General features: G+C 46.6%; 1 protein-coding gene across 2 annotated transcripts; it reads right to left on the reverse strand.

Annotated features, from left to right (window-relative positions):
• Window positions 1-10,363: 10,363 nt before the first annotated feature.
• Window positions 10,364-20,556, reverse strand: PEF1 (penta-EF-hand domain containing 1). Of its 2 annotated transcripts, none has more exons than XM_035121205.2 (5): window positions 20,443-20,556; window positions 17,988-18,273; window positions 14,986-15,141; window positions 12,733-12,876; window positions 10,364-11,412 (listed from the first exon to the last, which is right to left on the reverse strand). In XM_035121205.2, the coding sequence occupies exons 1-5, from the start codon at window positions 20,467-20,469 to the stop codon at window positions 11,183-11,185; spliced, it is 843 nt and encodes a 280-aa protein (XP_034977096.1). In that variant the 5' UTR covers window positions 20,470-20,556; the 3' UTR covers window positions 10,364-11,182. The 2 variants fall into 2 exon arrangements, with proteins under 2 accessions (XP_034977096.1, XP_034977095.1); XM_035121204.2 differs by having other exon boundaries at window positions 14,986-15,144.
• Between the last annotated feature and the right edge of the window lie 1,140 nt (window positions 20,557-21,696).

The raw sequence follows: 21,696 nt of genomic DNA on the forward strand, positions 1-21,696 counted from the left end.
GGACCTCTAGGTGGTTGAAGGGCTCTGCAGCATCCCTGAGCCCTTCCTCCTCATGGCTAATCTCCGCCCGCTCTTCCGCTTGCTCTGTCTCTGGGCGGTTGAAGGGCCCCACAGCATCCCCGAGCCCCTGCTCCGCCTATTCTGTCACTTGCTCCTCCGAATTCTCCCTGACAGACTAGATGTTAGAGTATGACTAACATTGGCTACAACCCGAAATGTATAAACTCCCCTTTTTTGTCTCTGTGGAGGGCTGAGAACCGCAAGCGGCTATTGCCGATTCTATTCTCGCAGCTCTGTGGGCCAGGCTGACTCAGTGGAAGTTCTCTCATGCAAGCCCCATAATGTCGCACTTCACAAAACGGAACTGGAAGCAAACACAACTTCAGGCGGTGGGGAAGCAGACCACAATACTTAAGAATCCCCCATCCCCGATATACATAAAACAGCATCTTTTCTTTTTAAAAGCAAACTATTTCCACTCCGTTTCCCTTTAATGCAATGTCGTTTTAACACAATGTCCCATCCCTCTGGAACTCTCTTCTCCTTCAGAACATTTAACCGTGAGATCCTACCCAACTTTTTCTCTAAGCTCCTTGAAGTTGGCTTTCCTGAAATCCAGGAAATACACGCTCAACTATGCTCACAAATTCCAAGGTGACATATTGTCACTCTCTCCCATGCTTTCATTTCAGTGATCAGTTTTTCTCTGCTGGTCATGATGATTAAGTCTAGGATAGCAGATCCCCTCGTTTCTTCCTCCACCTTTTGGGAGATGAAGTTGCTAGCAACGCAAGTCAAAAATTCATCGGACACATGATGGATCAGTAGCTGGTAGGTGTTCTGCAAAAAGTATCCTGTTCTCATGGTGGCCAACCAGATTCCTATGGGAACCCAGCAAGCAGGACCCGAGTGCATCAGGTCTTTCCCCCTAACTGGTATTCAGAAGCACACTTCCTCCAACAGTGGAGGTAGAACATCTCCATCAGGGTTAGAAGGCACTGATAGCCTTATCCTCCTTAAATCTGTCTCATTCTCTTTTAAACCCATCCATCTGTCCTCCACTTCACACATGAACCCACCTTGGTTTGGGAGGAGCGAGAACTGATAGCAGCAAGGAACAATTCACAGAATGCAAGCTTCATTTGCAATGGTTTCACACACACCCCTCAAAAGTTTGCATAGTCTTTCACACCCCCAGATGCCGAATAAGAAACAAAAACTCAGAAACCCATTGACCTATGCAGCTTCTCATTGCAACCACAACTGCCTGAGAAGAGATAGCAAGAGGGCTGAAGGTCCCAGGTCTTCAGTGCCTTCCTCACCATGAATCGGTAATTGCACCTTGCTAGGAGATAATGATTCATTGCTTCCATGGAAATGTCAGGTGCCTTTGCTCCTTCATCCCTTGGGAGGATTTGGAAAATGTCACACTAGCTGCGGGCCAACAAATGCTCTTGGCATTTAGCGTGACCAGCAGTTTCCACTGCTGCAGTCAAGTCAAAGGCTCCATTTATTAGATAGCTATATGTTACTTTAAGGCAGAATTTGCATCACCACACCTCCATAGCAACCGCAATTTTCGTTAAACCAAAGGTGAAATGTTCCGGAAAGCTTGCAAACTCCATCTTGGTAGTCAAGATAACTTCAAAACGAATTGGTAGCTGTTGCAAGAATGAGCTCATATATGTTTATATTCATTTGCTTTGAAATATGCTAATTGGCTTGCTTTGATGCTGTGCTTATCTGTGTTCCTCCATTAGGCTTTTAGAGGTGACTTTTGGATTCAGCAAAGGAAGCAGTCCAGGCCTCTCCAGCCCAAACAAAGACTGCCTCAGGACCATTGTTCTCTCACACTAAGCAACGACATCACCTTTGGCCAGGGGAGGGGAAGCCTACCCCCTTCTGGAAGCATCTCCAGCTACGGTAGTAGTTTCTGTGGCAACCAGTCTCCTGTACTCTTTAGTCATGCAAAGTGACACTTAACAGACTCAGCTATTATTTTAACATAGAGATCGATCTGACCTCTGCGGCATCCTCTCTGAGGTGTTTGCAACTTGGTTCATGCAACACAGTAAACCAAGGTTTATCCGTGACTACAGCCTGTGGCTAGTGAGGAGGGAGCTAAACCAAACCTTGGCTTAGTTCAGCATGGTATAGGAATAAAGTGTGTGTGTGTGTGTGTGTGTGTGTGTGTGTGTGTGTGTGTGAGAGAGAGAGAGAGAGAGAGAGAGAGAGAGAGAGAGAGAGAGAGAGAATCATAGAATCATAGAGTTGGAAGAGACCACAAGGGCCATCCAGTCCAACCCCCTGCCAAGCAGGAAACACCATCAAAGCATTCTTGACATATGCCTGTCAAGCCTCTGCTTAAAGACCTCCAAAGAAGGAGACTCCACCACACTCCTTGGCAGCAAATTCCACTGCCGAACAGCTCTTACTGTCAGGAAGTTCTTCCTAATGTTTAGGTGGAATCTTCTTTCTTGTAGTTTGAATCCATTGCTCCGTGTCCGTTTCTCTGGGGCAGCAGAAAAAAAACCTTTCTCCCTCCGCTATATGACATCCTTTTATATATTTGAACATGGCTATCATATCACCCCTTAACCTTCTCTTCTCCAGGCTAAACATACCCAGCTCCCTAAGCCGTTCCTCATAAGGCATCGTTTCCAGGCCTTTGACTATTTTGGTTGCCCTCTTCTGGGCAAAGAAGGGGCAAAGCAACTCCTCTCTGGGAGTCTGCACATTCGCACAACCCTAGTAAACGATAGTTTACTCACTGTGTCATGCAAGATAAGAGTTTTTCAAGCCAGGATCGCTTCTTGAAGAGATGAGCCAGTGATTCTGATGCTACAAGAGCAGAAAATAAATAAATAAGAACCCCTCCTCCCATTATTAGAGGCAAAATCCCCTAACAGAGAGATGATTCATTCAGAAAACACCCATCTCCTGGTGGTGTTAGATAGCCCTCCTTGACAAGACTTATACCTGGAATTAGCTTCCATTCCTCTTATCAGTCCCTTCCTTCTGCGACTGTCCCTTTGCTGGCTGCAGCTGGAGGGGTCGACTGAAGGAGTGAGCAACTTTAATGGGGTTCGAAGGATCTCCGGCTGGGAGTCACTACAGCAGATGGAATTAGGCTTTTCCTTCCTTGTTTCTGCAGCTTTAAGCAAAATTCTGCTGCGTGCCGAGCTGGCGTGATGAATGTGGCAAGCGGGAGAAGACCACCCACAGGTCACAGAGCGGAGCTGATGCAGCAAAGAAATCTTTATAGCCGAGGATCTGCATTAGCTGCTCAGAGAGCGAGTGCAGGCTGGGACAAAGTAGCATACTTGGATCTAGGAGGCAGGGGGAAGTCGTGGGATACCATCCCCAGGGAGCTTCTCTATTGAAACTCCACTGAAATGAACAGCAGAAGACAACAACGCCTTTGCCCGGACTAGCCTTTTGTTCTTGAGACTCAGTTCATGTTGTGCTAAGAGTCTGTATTACAAATAGGGAAGGGTTGCCCACAGAGGCGGAGCTAGCTGCTGCGGCACCCGGAGTGGCACACATGATGTGCACCTGGAGGCGGGGCTAGATGCACACAGGGGCGGGCCTAGTCATACATGGGGGTGGGGCTATCCCCCTTCCTCCGCCAGTGGTTGCCCATAAATGGCAGGACACATGGCATGAACAACCTGCTTCTTAGCTCAGTTGGTAGAGCATGAGACTGTTCATCTCTAGGTTGGGAGTTCAAGCCCCACATTGCAGAAAGATTCCTGACTTGCAGGAGGTTGGATTATATGACCCTTGTGACACCTTCCAACTCTACAATTATATGATTCTATGATTCTTTCTCTGTACTGCCAGCCAACCCAGTGCCCTCCAGATGGTGCTGGACTACAGCTCCTACCATCCCAAGCTATTAGTCATGGGGGCTGCTGGGAGATGGAGTCCAGCAGCATCTAGACCACCCCTGTGCTGAAGACACAGGCGCTTCCTATACCAATTCCATTTTTGAATTTCTGTGATTGCTGCCAATGCATTCTTAGCAAATCATATTCAGCACCATGGACAGAGGTGCTAGAAAATATCAAGGTACAGTACGGTAAATACTTCACCTCTCCCTGTGTCTTATGCTTTAAAAAGGCTGAGCAGTACTTGCCAAAAAGGGTTAGAAGGTGCCCACTGACATTCTTTGGAGGCATTTGCAGAAGGTGTTTGCAGCACATAAAGATTTGGAAGTTACCAGCTTCTCCTAAAGAAAAAGAAATAAGGCAGAGGAGAAGAGGAGGGAAAGAAAAACTGGCCACGTCCCCAGTACTAGGGTTGTACAGACTAATGTATTTTTCCCCCCTTTTTGAGTAGGGATGCATATCACACAGAGAAATCTATAAAACCCCTGCTATTTGCCGCCAGAGACATGGCATCGGTTCCTTTAAGTTGCTAATTCCCAAGCTGTGTTCCTGGAGAAAGAACGTAAATCAAATTATTAAAAGTTCCCTGGAGCCCAAATTACCTCCTCAATTGGAGGCTAGTCTGCCACAGCCTTACTTATTTATACTTCCAGGCTCTTTTCTGCCAAAAAAAAAAAACTTTCCAAAGTGGCTTACGAGGTTAAAAAAAAAGCAGCAAAATAAAAACCAAGAATCCAATAAAGAATGAATAGAAATAAAAACATAAAAGGTGGAGCAGCGGGGGTGGGGGGTGGGGAACACTATTCCAATGGCAACAGAGGAAATGGGGGTCATTCTAAACTAAAAGCACGACAGAACTGTTTGTAAAGAGCCTTGTAACACTGCAGTGTGGGGCCCATGTAGCTTTCCTACAGGAAGGAGTTCCATAGCTTAGGCCCTTTAAAACACCCCGTCCAATGTTCCTCTGATGGAAGCAAAGTTTCTCCTGATCATCTCAGTAGGCAGGCAACTGGACTTGAGCCACTGCTGCAACTTAGCCTCCTCCTTTGCCAGATGTGAGCACATACATGTAATTCTGCTGCACCAGATATCCTCAATCGCACAGTCATTCCCAATACCTCATAAATACCAAGCTCTCAGATGAGGTTGGTGGTTGTGCTTTGTGTGAGTCACTGCTCTGGGCTTGCACCTTTCTATTCAAGATCAGCGACTCCTGCAGAAAGAGCACGGGGCGCGGGGCATAGCCTCTGAGGGCGAGTAGCTCTTACTGTTTCACGGAAAATTGGTGTAACCGCAAAGCGTCCCTTTAGTTTTCACATAACAAGTGTGCTCCTTCTATGAGAAACTTGGGAAACCTTGCCCATGGTATTACTCTGGCCTGGAATAAAATGATGCTTTCAAGAAAAGCACGATGAGCACGATACGGGGGGCATTTTAGGGCAAATATGATTACAGCTTATTGTGATCCAGAGGTAATTTCCTCTTTAAAATCTGCCAGTCCTCCCCCCTCCCGCTTTGGCCCCTGAAATGTGCACTGTTTGGTTGGCATAGGAATACAGGAAGCAGCCTTATACTGACTCTGCCAATATTGTCTGCCTCTGCCTAAGATGGGGTTGTTCCAAACCCTCCTTGGAGATTCCAGGGATCAGACTTACAACATTTTGCATGCAAAGCTTGTGCTCAAACACTGAGTGAAAGGGAGATTCAGGGCTAGTGTATACACTTTGCAGGACTTCTGTTTCAGTGTATCTGAAGAAGTCTGCATGCACACGAAAGCTCATACCAATGACAAACTTAGTTGGTCTCTAGTCTAAGGTGCTACTGGAAGGGATTTTTTTTATTTTGGTACAAAGCAATTCGCTTGGATGGTGCGGCACTTAAGAATGCAGCTGGCAGGATGCCAAGCACCCGTAGCCACTAGAGGGCAGCGTTGCCTTAAAAGGAAATCAAGAAGGTGTATTCTTTCTACCTAGTCATAACTTTGGTCCACCGAACTCAGCATTTTCTAATTTGATAGGCAGCAGTTCTCCAAAGTTTCAGACCGGGCCTTCCCTGCCCCACCAGGCGATGCCAAAGAACAAATGGGGTCTTTTGCAAAGCAGGTGGCCGACCACTGAGCCCTTTCCCCTCATGCCCTATTGCTCCTGATGTGCATTTCTAGATGGGGAAAACAGCTCACACAACCACTTGAGCACAAAAGATACTGAAGGTGCAGACACTATGTCAGCATTTACATGGCACCTGAGATACAGAAGCAAAATGGCAGAGAAGGGATGGAGTTATCTCCAAATGAGCTTTATCCAGAGTAAACCCATTGAAATTGGCTTAGGTTAGCCATGCCATTATTTTCAATGGTTCTGTTCTGAGTAGACTAACCCTGGATACAACCCACTGTTTGTATGCAAGAGTATCCAAGCGCCCTGCATTTAATTAACCAGAGAAGCAGGCACAGAGCAATGGATTCAAACTACAAGATTCTACCTAAACATTAGGAAGAACTTCCCGACAGTAAGAGCTGTTCAGCAGTGGAATTTGCTGCCAAGGAGTGTGGTGGAGTCTCCTTCTTTGGAGGTCTTTAAGCGGAGACTTGACAGCCATCTGTCAAGAATGCTTTGATGGTGTTTCCTGCTTGGGAGGGGGTTGGATTGGATGTCCCTTGTGGTCTCTTCCAACTCTATGATTCTATCTGCACCCTTCCTTCAGCTACTCACTTCGTTGTGTGAGAAAGAGGTTTTGATTACAAAGGGGCTGAGAAAAAAGGACAACAGTTACCTCTTTGAGACGCAGGAGGAAAGAGTTGATTACTGCCCATTAGTTTTTAATTTGGCTGTGCATTGCTTTTTCACGCTCGTGTTAGTTGCCTCAGGTGCTTTCGTTAAGGTAAGGGGAAACCGTTAATATAAATAATCAAAGTAAAAGAGAAACAAATCACATACAGGGCAAAAGCTCCAAAAACTTAAACCCCTGTCTTTCAGGGATCCTTTCTACCTATAGGTGTGCAGAGGATTCTAGCCTGCATTGTAGTGGGGACCCTCAACTGATGTGGGGAATTGACTAGGACCTGCTCAGCCTTTCTTTCTACCATCAAAGAGCATAATGTCATAAGAAGAGTTCTGATGGATCAGGCTGATGGACTCTCTAGTCCAGGCATAGGCATCCTTGGCTCTCCAGATGTTTGGAACTCCCATGATCCCTGACTACTGGCCGTGTTAGCTAGGGATCATGGGAGTTGGAGTTCCAAAACATCTGGAGAGCCAAGGTTGCCTATGCCTGCGTCAAACGCTCTGTTCTCACAGTGGCCAAGCAGATGCATGTGGGAAATCCACAAATGGGAGTGTGGCCGTGTATAGGTACAGACTTCAGACTCATGTGGTCTACTTTCTCTTCTTCCAAAAATGTGTTATCCACCAGCTGAAACCAGGTACAAAATGATGGCTCAAGGTGGATCCAGCTACCTGCTGCACTGCACCCAGAGTGATACAGTGAGATGCCTTACATAAAGAATGGCAAATCTACATGAGAGTTACTGTAGATCACGCATTTCAGGGTTTGGAAGTGCTGGAATGGAGTAGGGGAAGAATTCTTTGCATTTTCGTTAAACCAGTGGGATTCATACAATCTTACCCATCCAGTGAAATTCTTTCAGCAAATTACTAACAAATCCTCCCAGTTCTACTGCTGCCCTAGAATGCACCCAGCATAATCTTGCATCTGTGCTTGGCAGAAGGAAAATCAGACTCTCTTTCAGGGGAGTTAGTCCTACTGGCTGTTGTTCTGACCAGTGAGGAATGCTCAGGTGCCCTGGAAGTTAGCTTGAAAGCCACTGTTCTACCATCAAAGCAGGGGAATTCTTTGCAAAAGTGGTACTGATGTTGAGGAACAACTCTCAGTCTACAACAGTTGTAAACTGAAGGCACGAAAGGCAGAGCTTAGTTCCTTGCAAACGCCTCTAACCCATCCAAACCAACGTTATTCTGTCTCTGAATAATTTAATAGTGCAACCCCGTGCATATCTACTTGGAATGAACTCCAACTGAATTCAATGGGACCTCCTGCCAGGGATGAGTGTACAGAAGTGCTCCCAGAAAAGGTGTGGGTTAGGAAAAAAGCTTTTCTTTTTTAAAAAAAATGGAACCAATTCTCACACTTCCGATCTACTTCTCTAGTAGACCCCACTAAGAATCTGAGGTTTCCTCTGCACCATCTAGGTGCATGCTCCAGGTTTGCAAGATAAGACCATCAGTAAAAGAATTAAACCAGTAATTCCCAACCTATGCTCTATGAGAAATAACTGAAAAGTGTAACTTATACATAAATGAAACCCTCTGCTACTATTCTGCCTTCACCTCTTTTGACAGGTAATTATGCTATGTCTCTGCATTGTGTGCAACTGAACAATCCAATCACTACATATATACAGTATAGTGTGAAATTGCTCTCAGAGAATGCCTGTTGTGTCTCTGTATTAGTCACTGCTCAGAGCTCACCCTTCATTTTCAAGCTAAGTACCTCAGTGATTCATACAGAAAGGCAGGCAGCTCTTTTAGATACATACTGTACTCTGAATGCAAACATTTTAGGTGTAAGGAGGAAAGGTGCCCGCTATTTTAATTCAGCTGGGATGGGGGAAGTGTGTCACAACCATGTGAATTTTGGAAGAAATGCAGAAACGTTTTCTTTAAAGCAGAAAATTCAAGGAAAGGGCATCCAATTTGCCAGTGGGTAGGCATTCATAACATCCTGCCCTCCACCTCGTCACTACTCCACAGACAAAGATCCATTCACCAAGAACCTCAGTCCACTAATCTACGCTGTTATTTCTCGCCTACCTTTGCTTCTGTAAATGCAAATTCTTTGTTGAGACTAGTGGGAAGAAAAGAGTTCCAAGCAGAGGTTGCTTTTGACATTATGTCTGCAGGGAGGTGAAAATAAACAACTTGCATCTGGTGAGCCAATGCATAAAGCGCCAGGAGTTCTTGGAAATGCACAAGTGGGAATTATTTGCTCTGCTGCAAAGGCAATGATTTTATGCTAGAAGTGCAGCTCTCAGACTACCAGGAAAGCCAACTGCCTGGCACAGTAGCCAGAACCACACACCGTGCCTAATGAAGAGGCTGCTCGTTAAGAGCTGAAAGAGTAATTAGCAGTTCAATTTTCTTCCAAAGCTAAAAGTTAATCTCATCATTTGCATGGCGGATTCCCCCTCTCCCCCTGGTTTGTTTTTGCAAGAGAAATTACAGCAATAGCTTAAAGCTGCTTTCTCCTGCTGTTTCCGTGGCTGCGAAATTCTCCATCCAGAAGGCACCAGACCAATCTGAGACAGAAGTTCTCAAACTAACTAAAAAAACATCCTGAGTCTGGGTATACCGCAATTATCTTGACCAAAAGTGAGAAAAGAGGCTGTGAAATGGGCTCGGTACAAGGGCCCTGTCCTCTGCTTGAGGAACTTGCTCTACCCTGTGATGGAAAGAGGGCTTGAACCTCCTTACCCAGAGTCTTGCCCTCAAAACAAATTGAGCAGATTGGATGAGTCTGGCTGCAGTCAGTGTGTTCTCAAGGGTCAACATGGAACCTAGATGCTACTTCCATGTCTAGAGGCATGTCTAGAGGCATGGAGCCAGCAAGTGTCCCCTGAGAGAGATCAGGAGGCAGACAATGGCACCATCTAGACACCAGTTTTTGAGCCACAGAGGGAGTTGCTCCTTCTGGTGCCACCATCAGAGACACCAACCATTTATTATCTGTGGAAGAATATAGAGTTTTGTTAATAAGTATTTTCAAGTCTTGTGCCCATCACCCTCCTGGTGAGGATACAACTCAAAACTACAGTTACCCACTCAGCCTTGGGCTAAGTAGGCCCTGAATGCCAGGACTCAGCAGATGGGAAGTCATGAAAACAAATGCCTCTCCCCTCATCCCTGACCAGCCTCAGCCAGCCCTGCCAGAGGTATGGCCCCTGGCCCCTTAAAAAGAACAATTTAAAGCAGCATAAACTAATGTATGAAATTCAACATGCATGGCTGCTTTTTCTTTTTTGCAAGGAAAGAACATTGGGCAGATGGTAGCACGATGCAGAAGCCCAGATAACTGGTCATGGGAGAAAAATCAGGTACTGTCTGAAGTATCACCACCTGCCCAGCTCTCCTCTGGCCTGTCAATACGATGCCTTAGTGCGCTTCATAGTTATTTTCTGGAACCACAAGGGCTGGATACTCAATATAAAAAGAAGAGGAGAATCCGGCAGTTCGCCACATGGAATTCTCCACTTGTGCGTTGAACTGGCAGACTCTTTCTTGCCAAAGGGCAGGTTTGAGGATTATATCACCCACTTCCAGGTGCTTTCTATCTAACATATTTGCATCCTGGCCATCCTCAAAATAGCTCAGGGTGGTTTTGCATTAGGCCATCCCATTTTATCCCCCCAGTATTGTGTACAGTTCTCATGCACGAAAGAAACACACAGAAGGGGGAAAGAGTGTTTAGGGTGCTTTATTGTACAGAGTTTTACCTGGGTACAAATCTCTTACTGACACATCTTTATCCATGATTTTGGCCTCTACAGAAATCACAAGCAATATGTTGGCAACTGAGAAAACAACTGAGAAGTGCCAAACGAGTTGTTGGCAAGGGAGTTTGCACTTTAGCAATGCAAAAAGAAATCTGCCAGGACACATTAACCAGAGGGTCAAGACTTCAGGGGGAAAGCCCCTCCCCAGGAAAAAAAAAAGAGTCTGGAATCTTGGCTGATGGTCTCACCATCTAGTGGCAAAGAAGGGATCTGCACTTGACATGGATGTCATGGAATGCAGGAATTTTGGCTGCTGTCGACACAAAAGCATGGAACCCAATTCTCTTCCCTAGGTGTTGTTTTCTGCTTTGGTGATTACAGGTTGCACATGCAAACTACAGAAGGGCAATTTAGGAGCAAGAAGCTTTATTCAAACTTCTTGGCAACCCTCTAACTTTTTGGCAGGTTGGTTGAGTGGGGGAAGAGGAGAGAACTCAGGTAGAGGGGGCTGCTGCAGAGCTGCCTGGCACAGACAGTCTGACTTGGTCTTTGTGGCTCACCCTCTAGTGGCTATAAGAGGCAGCTGTTTCAATGCAATCAAACTGAACCCTTTCCAAGAATCCACCTAGCTTAAGCATCTGGCAATACACAGGTATGATGGAGAAGGGCAATTTCATTTTCCTTTGCAACACAATGTCCTCCGGACAAAGTGGTCCTTCCTTCTGTGGAAGGAAATGCCAGCAGCCACCAGTGGGATCACCAACAAAATCAATACCCCTGGCTCTCACAACACGCGAGCAGTCGACATCGTAAGGAAGTCTTCATAGTTGAGTCGTACATTGCCCGTCATGCCAGTATCCTTTTCTCGGAAGGCTTCGGTCAGGGACTGGAGCAAGGTGCAGATTTGGATGAAGCGGTCCAGCTGGATACCAGGATTGGCAGCCTTCGGTGAGTAACGGGAGAGCAGCAGCTGGGAAAACTGGGGGCTCAGGCTGTAGCCCATTTGGGAAAGCGCTAGGAGAACAGAGGGCAGGAAGAGAGAATGAGAATCCACGCTTCACACAGCCATGGGTGCAAGTCACAAATGATTCCCAGCTGTTATTATAGTCTTATTATGAATGTTGTCTTATGAGTGATCTTTGCAAGCTACTCTGGGAATCTTTCCCACTGATGAGGAGGGTAAAATGCTATAACAGTAATAATAGTTATTATTATCATCGACTGCCCAAGTGCCCATTATTATCATCAACTGCCCAAGTGCCCATTATTATCATCATCAACTGCCCAAGTACTAAACTTTTTTCTTCTCACCCAAATACTAACATAACACTGAGACAAGATGGCCTTTCTTGAGTCACTCAGAGCTGAGCATTCATGCACCCAAGAACCATGCCAGTATTTCTACATGGCTACATTTTTCAGCGGTCCCTGATGATGCATTTTTTCCACACTCCTCTCTTGGCACATCATCTAACCACTGCTAACTCTGTGTCTGCTCAGCCTCTTCTTAGACCAGTTCTTTCTCGGTTTCCAAGCCTAGCCCCAAGGCACTCCAGATAACTGCACTAGGGACTTGCATTTCGGTTCTCATGAACCTACGGAGACTGCCAGAAAAAGCTGCATTACTCAGAGTCAGACCCCTGGTCCATCAAGCTCAGTGTTGTCTGCAATGACTGATGCCAGTTCTCCAGGGCTTCAGGTGGGGACTTGTTCAACCCTACTTGGAAGATGTCAGGGGCTGAACTGGGAACCTGTTGCATGAGAAGTATGCAGCCTCCCGCTGAGCTATGGCTCCACTCTCGAGGAACCACATAAATCCAATGAGCCATTGTTCTGCTGTCAGAGCTTCCTGAATAAATCAGCTCATCTGCTCTCCAGACACAAAGCAAGAGGCACGTTTGCCTGATGCAAAAACTTCACATCTATAAGTTTACTAGGTTGTAGGCTCGGCCATTGCCAGCTGATGGGAGTTGTAGCCCAAAACATCTGGAAGGCACCAGGTTGGCAAAAGCTGCTTTAGCTTGTTCCGGTCATAATGCATTGATTCAATCTCATCACAGTTATTGGGGATCTGGATTGTGTCAGCAGTTCAACAGAAGGCTGGATGGTTCAGCCTAGCAGCAGAGGGACATAAGAGATTACCTGACTGAGGGAACTCTCACTAACCATGGCGGAAACCTCAGTCTGTTCTTCATGGTTGTTTTGGAATGGCCCCTGAGCCCGAAAGCAACAATCTGAACAGACCTCTACCTAAAAACAGCCACTCTCCAGCAGCATTAGAGATCATCAACAGCCTCTTGAGGCTTTAAGGACTGTTGCCTCTTTCTGTCTCACCTTGGTGAAGCTCATTACAATTGATGCTTCCTGACTGGTCACGGTCGTACTGCTGGAAGAGATTCCGCCACTGCTGGATGAAACGCCACAGGGCCGAGAACCCATAGAGATCAATTCGCCCAGATTTGGTTTTATCAAACATGTCTGCAGAGGCAGTAAAAAAAAGAGAGTGGAGCACTGAGCTGTGGTTCCATATACTTGCTGACTCAAAACCAGAGACAGAATACCCGCCTTGCAACACAGACCCAAGAACTGAAGGCGACACAAGAGAGGCACCTAATCCTACTTTTGCCTCTGCTCCACCAGGTTTGTGCAGTGTTTCAAAACCCAGCAAAATCTGTTTGACCAGAAGAAAGCTTGAGACCAAACAATGTGTGTAAAGCAGAGTATCTATCACAGTGCTTGCAGCCCTCTAAGAACTATTGTCTGTCTCCAGTGTAACATGCAATTCTTCACAATACCTTCTGTATGCCACATGCTAGTAGCAAGGACAAGCCTGGGGTTGTTCTTAGGGTTGTACTGCCACTAGGAGACTAATGCTTTCCACAAACAACGTTGGAGGATCTTTTGAAGACTACAGAAGATTTTAAACTCAATTACTGTTTCAGCAGGGTGGTCTGGAAAAAAAGCACACACACTCGAACATTTACTATGTGGACGACTCCCATTTTAATTACTGCAAGGTAGTCTATGTTGAACTACCCTTGAAGACAGTCCAGGAGCTGCAGCTGATGCAAAATGCAGCTGCCAGGTTGTGGAGAGGGACAGCAAGATGGGACCATGAATCACTAGTCCTAAAAGCTTTGGACTGGCTGCCTGTGAGCCACCTGATGCAGTGCTGGTACTGGCACACAAAGCCCTAAATAGCTCAGGGGCTAAGGACTTAAGAAATACCTGCCTCCTCCAATGCTAACCAATTTGAGCCTTAAGGCTAGCAAGGGAAAACTGACGGGTGGCACTGCTGGCAAGTGTGGCCTGGGGGTAATGGTGGCAGCCTGCAGCAGGGCCTCCTCTGTGGCAACACCTTGAGTATGGCACTCCCTTCTTGGTGAAGAGCAGCTGTTCCCCACATTGCTAACATGCCAGTGAAATCTATCGGGACTTTTATTAACCCAGGGGGTTAGTAATTGATGGGTCATACGTTTAGCAGATAGAATTGTGAATTTTTTAAAAAATATCCCTTAATTGTTTTATTCTTTGTTGGGTCTTAATTATGTCTTTTTGCGAATGCTGTATGGTTGTCCTGAGCTCCTTTGGGAGGAACGGCAGGACAAAAATTGAAATAATAATAATGAGGAATAATGATGACGAGGGAGATGAAAATTCTGAAGAAGGCAAGCATGGGAGTCCATGAACTTCAAGCACAACTGAAGAACATCAAACAGCCTTGGCATTTATACAGCTCATTTCAAGTGTTCAATGCACTCTGCATAATCAGGGTTTGTCAGCCTTTTGGGGCCTGTGTGCAGAGTTGCAAATCAGAGAAAATGTTGTGGGCAGTTTCCCTGCGCAATGAAGCACACACACCACAACCTGTTCCATTGGTCACAACAGAATGCATCTTTTGAGCCTGATTTCAGCAGGGGGGAGGAGCAGGGAAGGGAAACCTGTGAGTGCCAGGTACATGCATGCCAGTGGGTGCTAAAACGGCAACCCCTGGCACACATTATGTGGCAATCCTTACAACAACAACAAATTGATTCCACTTTGCAATTTTGGTTGAGGGTGATGCTGAGGATTTCTTAAGGTTACCCTGCCCCTTCATTACCAAAATGGTCTTTGAAATGATTCACATTTGATCCACTCTGGCTTCCGATCATGTGGGCCTGCTAGCGATTAGTGCATCCTAGTGCATCCTGTCCCTTTTTGATAGTTCCATGTTCTTCTCTTTTGAGAATTAGAACCTGAAGCAGGATCAGGAAAGTAGGCATCTGCTATGAAGTTTTGAGTCCCCTCAGATAACAAGAGCAGTTTTTAAACTGAAGTTTGCATTCTGGCATAAATTCACACATATGTTGATGTAGGGCACATCTATATTTTTCAACTCCAAAGGGAAACTGCCAGCAGAAAAGTCCCCAGCCCCTGATACAAGTATTTTTTAAAGAAAATCTTGTATTGCACCTTCGAGAATTGTCTGTTTCCATGTGTCTTAGTCACCATACCAAAGTACAGAGTATTATGAGAGATTATAAACATTCCAGACCCCTCCCACTACAAGCACATTTGATTTGAATCATCAACATCTGGACTCACTCATCATCATTGAGCAGCTTTCCTCATTGAAGGCAGACCAGTTGGAGTTGACTAGGGCTTGCCTGAGTTCTTTGACTGAGATGTAGCCGCTGTGGTCAGCATCCACACTCTGGAACCAAGAGAAGGCTTCTGGGTCCACACCTGGGGGGATGTTCCCTGCTGGGAAAAGGGCAGAACACAAATTAGGAGAACCGCATGGCCATTCATCAAGGCATGGCAAGCGCCCACTGCCACTGGCAGCAAGCATTTAGCTCAGCAGATTTTTGGCAGCTAGAGCAACAGGGATTGGACAGGCCCTCTCTCACACCCGCTGAGTCAGCCATTGTTTTCTAAAAGGTTTTTTTAATAGCCAAGTTATTAATCCTGCGGAAGACGGCTCAACACCCCCCAGCAGGAGCTGGGATGCAAAGCCTTGTAAAAACAGAAGGGAAATAAATGGGATCTCTTTAGATAGTTTGTAAAGTTGAGTGCAAACATGCGGAAGGTGTGTTGTTTCAGCAGGATGTAAATGCTACCCAGTTCCAGGAGACAGATGCACAGCCATAAACTTTTATTTCCACCACTCAGGGTGGCAGCTTCAGTGCCTTTTGGCTCCCACCTTGGAACCTTAAATAATGCAGTCCTTCTCAACTGCCTATCTAAATGGAGATGAATAATTCAATTAGCGACTGCTTCTCCAACGCTGCGGTGCAAAACTCGAGTCAAGGGCTCCAGCTGCACACCAAGAGGCCCTTTACATGATAGATGCCAAAGATAGACGCTTGGGTGCTTGAAACGCTTGGTAAGTAGAAGAAAGGGAATCTTGGGAGATTTGGGAAAGGGGAGGCAGAAATGTGACATCTGCAAAACACAAGCTTCACCCAGCCTTGCAAAATGGTGTGCTAATTAATAACCAAAATGTGTGTGTGAGAGAGAAGTTTACATTTTTTTCAAATTTACAAAAGTTTCCCCGGCTGGGGTTTGATCAGTGTTCATATAAGGGATAGCCCACCATTGCAATCAAAGACCACATGTACCTTTAATTATTTAATTTATATTCCATCATTTCTCTGAGGAGTTCAAGCCAGCGTACATGTTTCTGCCTCTCCTCATTTCACCTGCGAGGTAGATTAGGCTGAGAGGCAGTGACTGGCCCAAGGTTGCCCAGTGAGCTTCATCACTGAGTGAGGATTTGAACCCTGGTTTCCCAGCTCTACCCCCATCGTTCTGCCCGGACACTGAGATCCAGTACCGAGGGCCTTCTGATGGTTCCCTCGTTGCGAGAAGCCAAGTTGCAGGGAACCAGGCAGAGGGCCTTCTCGGTGGTGGCGCATGCCCTGTGGAACGCCCTCCCATCAGATGTCAAAGAGAAAAACAGCTGCCAGATTTTTAGAAGACATCTGAAGGCAGCCCTGTTTAGGGAGGCTTTTAATGTTTAATAGATTATTTTATTTCATTTTCCTGTTGTAAGCCGCCCAGAGTGGCTGGGGAAACCCAGCCGGATGGGGGGGTGGTAATAAATAAATAAATAATAATTATTGGACCTGTGAGCAGGCTAGGAGGGCTCTTTAATGCTTGTTCTTATACAGAAAGAAAAGAATCAGACTGAACCCCGACCAAAGGCCTGGCGGAACAGCTCCGTCTTGCAGGCCCTGCGGAAAGATGTCAAATCCCGCAGGGCCTTAGTCTCTTGTGAGAGCGTTCCACCAGGCTGGGGTCATGGCTGAAAAGGCCCTGACTCTGGTTGAGGCTAGTCTAATCTCCCTGGGGCCTAGGATTTTCAGGGTGTTATTATTTGCAGACCTTAAGGTCCTCTGTGGATCATACGAGGAGAGGAGGTCCCGTAGGTACGAGCCCTAGGCCGTATAGGGCTTTAAAGGTTAAAACTAGCACCTTAAACCTGATCCTGCACTCCACTGGGAGCCAGTGCAGCTGGTATAGCACCGGATGAATGTGCTCCCGCGGCAAGGACCCTGTGAGGAGTCTCGGCACAGCATTCTGCACCCGCTGGAGTTTCCGGGCCAGTTTCAAGGGCAGCCCTACGTAGAGTGAGTTGCAATAATCGAGCCTGGAGGTGACCGTGGCATGGATCACCGTGCCGAGGTAAGGGCGAGAGAGATAAGGGACCAACTGCTTAGCTTGGCGGAGATGGAAAAATGCTGCCTTTGTTGTAGCTGTAATCTGTGCCTCCATAGAAAGGAAGGCGCTGAAGATTACACCCAAACTCTTGATGGAAGGCGCTGGCACTAATTCCGCCCCCGCAAGGGATGGGAGCTCTTGCCAAGAATAATTTTTCAAAGAAAGAATTTGGTATGAAATTTCATTAGCAAGAAAACGGGGCAATACACACCAGCAGCCCCAGAAAAGCGGGTGGCATCATTCAGACAAGACATGGAGTACCATGTCATTTGAATTCAGAAAGCACGCCCCATATGGGAATCCATTAGACCTCCTCCCCATGATGATTGATTAAATTTTGATACCACCTTTCATTTGAGGATAACAGGGCAGTTTACAATATAAAAACAGAAAAACATCTAACATAAGGTAAAGGTAAAGGGACCCCTGACCATTAGGTCCAGTCACTTTATTGGCCAAGGGAGCTGGCATACAGCTTCCAGGTCATGTGGCCAGCATGACACAGCCACTTCTGGCGAACCAGAGCAGCACACGGAAACGCCGTTTATCTTCCCACCGGAGCGGTACCTCTTTATTTACTTGCATTTTGACGTGCTTTCGAACTGCTAGGTTGGCAGGAGCAGGGACCGAGCAACAGGAGCTCACCCCATCGCGGGGATTCGAACCACCGACCTTCTGATCGGCAAGGCCTAGGCTCTGTGGTTTAACCCACAGCGCCACCCGCGTCCCATAGAAACTAACAACAACAATTTAAAGGCTATAGATTAAAAATATGGAACATTTTATGAATTTGTGTGTCATTATTACTACTGCTACTATAACACTACTAATCCACCTGAAAGCACATAGTCATCAGAACAGCTCTAAGCTCTTTTAGTACTCACCTCCAGGACCTACTGCCCCATAGGGGCCAGGTTGAGGAGCACCATATGGATTGGTAGAGGGTTGCCCATAAGGTCCTCCTGGTGCTGGGCCTCCTCCATACATTCCACCAGGAGGCCCAGAGGAAGGGTGGCCATAAGGTCCTCCACTTGAGGGTGGCCCATAGGGACCTCCAGGCGCTGGTCCACCATAGGAGCTGCCAGGAGGCACCCCGCCTCCATACTGGCCTCCTCCAGGATAGTTGCCTTGTGGAGCACCCGGAGCTTGTCCTGCAGAACCAGGGTAACCCTACAGGAAAAGGAAAAGGCTATGAAAGTGGCAGGAGGAATGAGTTGATTTCTACATCCCATTAATATGCAAGGATGAAGGGGAGGGGCCTATACATTCCCAGTGCATATTCAAGATAATATAATGCAGAGCGATTAACCCAACAGTCCTGGATGGAGTGCAGAGTGGCACTACCAATGCATGGAAGGAACTGTGAGTATGTACAATCAGTATGGAGTGGTGGTTAGACAGTCAGAACAGGACGAGCGAGTCCTGGGTCCAACCCCTCCATCAGGCAAGAAGTGCACTGTATGACCTTTATCCAATCAGTCTCTGGGTTTATCCAGACTTCTGGTTGTGCTGCAATTTGTAGGCACAGGTTCGTGCTTTCTGAGCGGTTTGGTGTGGTTTTTATGTACCATTGCTTCCCCCAGGAAAACCTGCTGTTTACTGCTGAATTGGAACAAACATCAAGCCACATAAAACTCAGTTGATGTCTGTTCCAATTCAGAGGTAAAAGGGTTTCCTTGGTGGGACAAAAACAACAGCCCTGCTTGAATCAATGCCTGGAAAACATGGTCCTGTGCCTACAAATCATGGCACAAATGGAAGTTTGGATGAGTCCTCCTTATCTACATCACAAGGTTCAAGTGTGTTTGTGTGTGTGTGAGAGAGAGAGAGAGAGAGAGAGAGAGAGAGAGAGAGAGAGAGGAATATATTACCAAGTGCTACGTTAGAAATGTAGTAAATAAAACTTCAAAACTTCAAGATATTTTGGACTAATTAATCAGGAATAAGGAATAAGACCCCGAGAAACCAGCAGAGTAGCAGGGATGGCTCCCAGGATTCGGAGTCCAAGATCTTGGGGGGAAGGTTTTAGCACTGATATCGCCTCACATTTACTTATAGGCAAGGAATTTGCATGAAATATTGCAAAAATCAGATAGAAGTGTCACATCTACATCACTGCTGTCAGTGGCATAGCAAGAAGAACTTGCATTTGGGGTGTCTCAGTACATGGAAAACCCCAAGGACCATAGGCACAGCTGAACCCAATGGCCCAGGAAGCAATGATTCTCTGCTTAACTTGTTGAACAGGCAGAGTAGGAGATGACTTTTCAGCCCTGACACCACAGAGCCTCCTCTACACAGCGGAGGAGAGGTGAAGAGAAGCTTCCAAACGTGTTTGATCAAAGGACTCCAGCACATGTCTCTTAGTCACCAAAGATAACTAATACTACTAACAAGTGCATCCAGCATTAACACCTTTCATTGGGGGTTTGGCCCTCCATATGTTGCTGAATTACATCTCCCATCATCCCTGGCCACTGGCAATGCTTGCTAGGACTGCAACATGTGAAGGGTTAAATGTTATATATGCGTGATGTAAGCAGAGAAAGGGCTAGTCTCTGCTCCACAGAGCTTAACATAGCTGCCAAGTTATCCCTTATTTTAAGGGATTTTCCCTTATGCTGAATAGGCTTCCTCGCAAGAAAAGGGAAAACTTGGCAGCTATGAGCTTACAATTTCAAGGTGGCCAGCAAAGACAAAACAGAGAGAGTGGATAGACAAAGGAAACGAGGGAGGAATCTTGCATTTGGTTGGGGACAAGCTAGTGTGTGTGCATGTCAAGGAAGGCACATCAAGACTGACAGCACTTGGCTAGCAAGGGCACCATATACATCTGAAGGCAGGCCTGTATCCGGCATTTTTAAAATGCCTGATGTTTTGCAATTTTTTATATGCTGTATGACGCCCAGAGTGGTTGGGGAAACCCAGCCAGATGGGAAAGGTATAAATAATAAATTTATTATTATTATTACTTCCACAGGACGGTGCTGCCTGTCACTCTGCTACACCAGCTCTCCTCTGATCACCTAGGTGATCAGGCCAAACACTTCTGACCCTTCTCCCAATGAATACTTTGCACTCGAGCCTAACCATGATGTCACCTCACAGGCCCACGCCGGCAATAACGTCACTCTGGGAGAGATGCGCTTCCTGTCTGCGTACGTTTTCCCCGTCCAGCCTCCTATCTCTATCGCCCCGGATTCCTGGGTCTTCTCCCACTCCCCGTTCCCTAGGCAACGTCCAACTCCCCCTTCCCCCGGAAACGCGCCGTCGCCTAGGCCCCATGGAGGCTCCCCTCGGCAGGAGAAGGCGGTCGGCGCTCCTCCCTCGCTCGCTTACCTGCCCATACGGGTAGCTGGCCGCCATTGAGCTTTTCACAGCCGCTCGGGCCACCGCCCCCGCCTCTCTGCCGCTGGCACGCCCACTATTTTCCGCTCTGGCCCGCCCACTGACGCAGCCAATTGGGGGACAAGATTGCTGAGCCTCCCGCGGACTTGGGCCGAGCTCCCGTCAGTCACCCACCGTGGGCGGGGCCCTGTTACTGAGGAAGTCCATAAAAGGAGAAGCGGGTCTTGCCGGTGCTGGTGGGCGGGGAAGAGCTCGTAGCCCCACCCCCTCAGCCGTTGCCGATCGTTGCTAAGAGCCGCTTCGGCTTCCCCCGCTTTTACATCAGGGCGGTTGAGTAGCATAGCTGCCAAGTTTTCCCTTTTCTCGCGAGGAAGCCTATTCAGCATAAGGGAAAATCCCTTAAAAAAAGGGATAACTTGGCAGCTATGTTGAGTAGCGAAGAGCCGCCGCAAGAGTGGCAACAACAGAAACAGAAATAATTACACAAAAAAGCCACCGTGGCATTATACAAACAGAGGTAATAGCAAAATATAACAATAAATCATTTTTTATTCGAGCAGGCATTTTAACTGAAGGCTGATATGTAGTTTTAACTATTTTTTTAAATCTTTATTTCATGTGCACTTTTAAAAGAAAATTTATATATATATATATATCTGTCTTGCTTTTTACAGATCCCAGCTGAGTGTGTATCTTTATACCTCCAAACCACAGAACTGCAGGTGGTTCTAGAAATGGGTCTTGCTGTGATTAATACTGTATATAGCCTTAGCCTGGAATCCCAGCTCCACTCTCACTTCCAGAGGTTGTTGTGGGGTGTGTGGCATAACACAAAACAGGTGTCATATTTAAAAGAGCAGAAAAGGGCAGGAACCCGAAATGGTGTTGGCATGCTTCTCCACCAATGGAAAAATGGCTCATACCTCAATCACCACTACACAGAGAGAAGCTCTTTGCACCTTTCCACTGTTTGGAATGGGAGTGTGAATTTCCAATCCTGGCACCCAACAAACATGGGCATGCTCAGCGTGTGTCCTACCCCCTTTCAACTTTCATTTACCTGACTGCATGGTTAAAAAAGGCTCTTGGTGGAATCACTTCTCACCGTTCTCTCTTTCCTTTCCTTCTCTGGACAGTCTTCATCATAAAGGTTAAATTTCTATTTTGTTTACTTTTTAAATGAAACTCAATTTCCTGAAATGCTCTGATCTTGTATCTGCTGCTTTCTGAGCGCCTGTCATTGGC

The sequence above is a fragment of the Zootoca vivipara genome, chromosome 6 (assembly GCF_963506605.1).
Source record: "Zootoca vivipara chromosome 6, rZooViv1.1, whole genome shotgun sequence".
Classification (NCBI taxonomy): domain Eukaryota; kingdom Metazoa; phylum Chordata; class Lepidosauria; order Squamata; family Lacertidae; genus Zootoca; species Zootoca vivipara.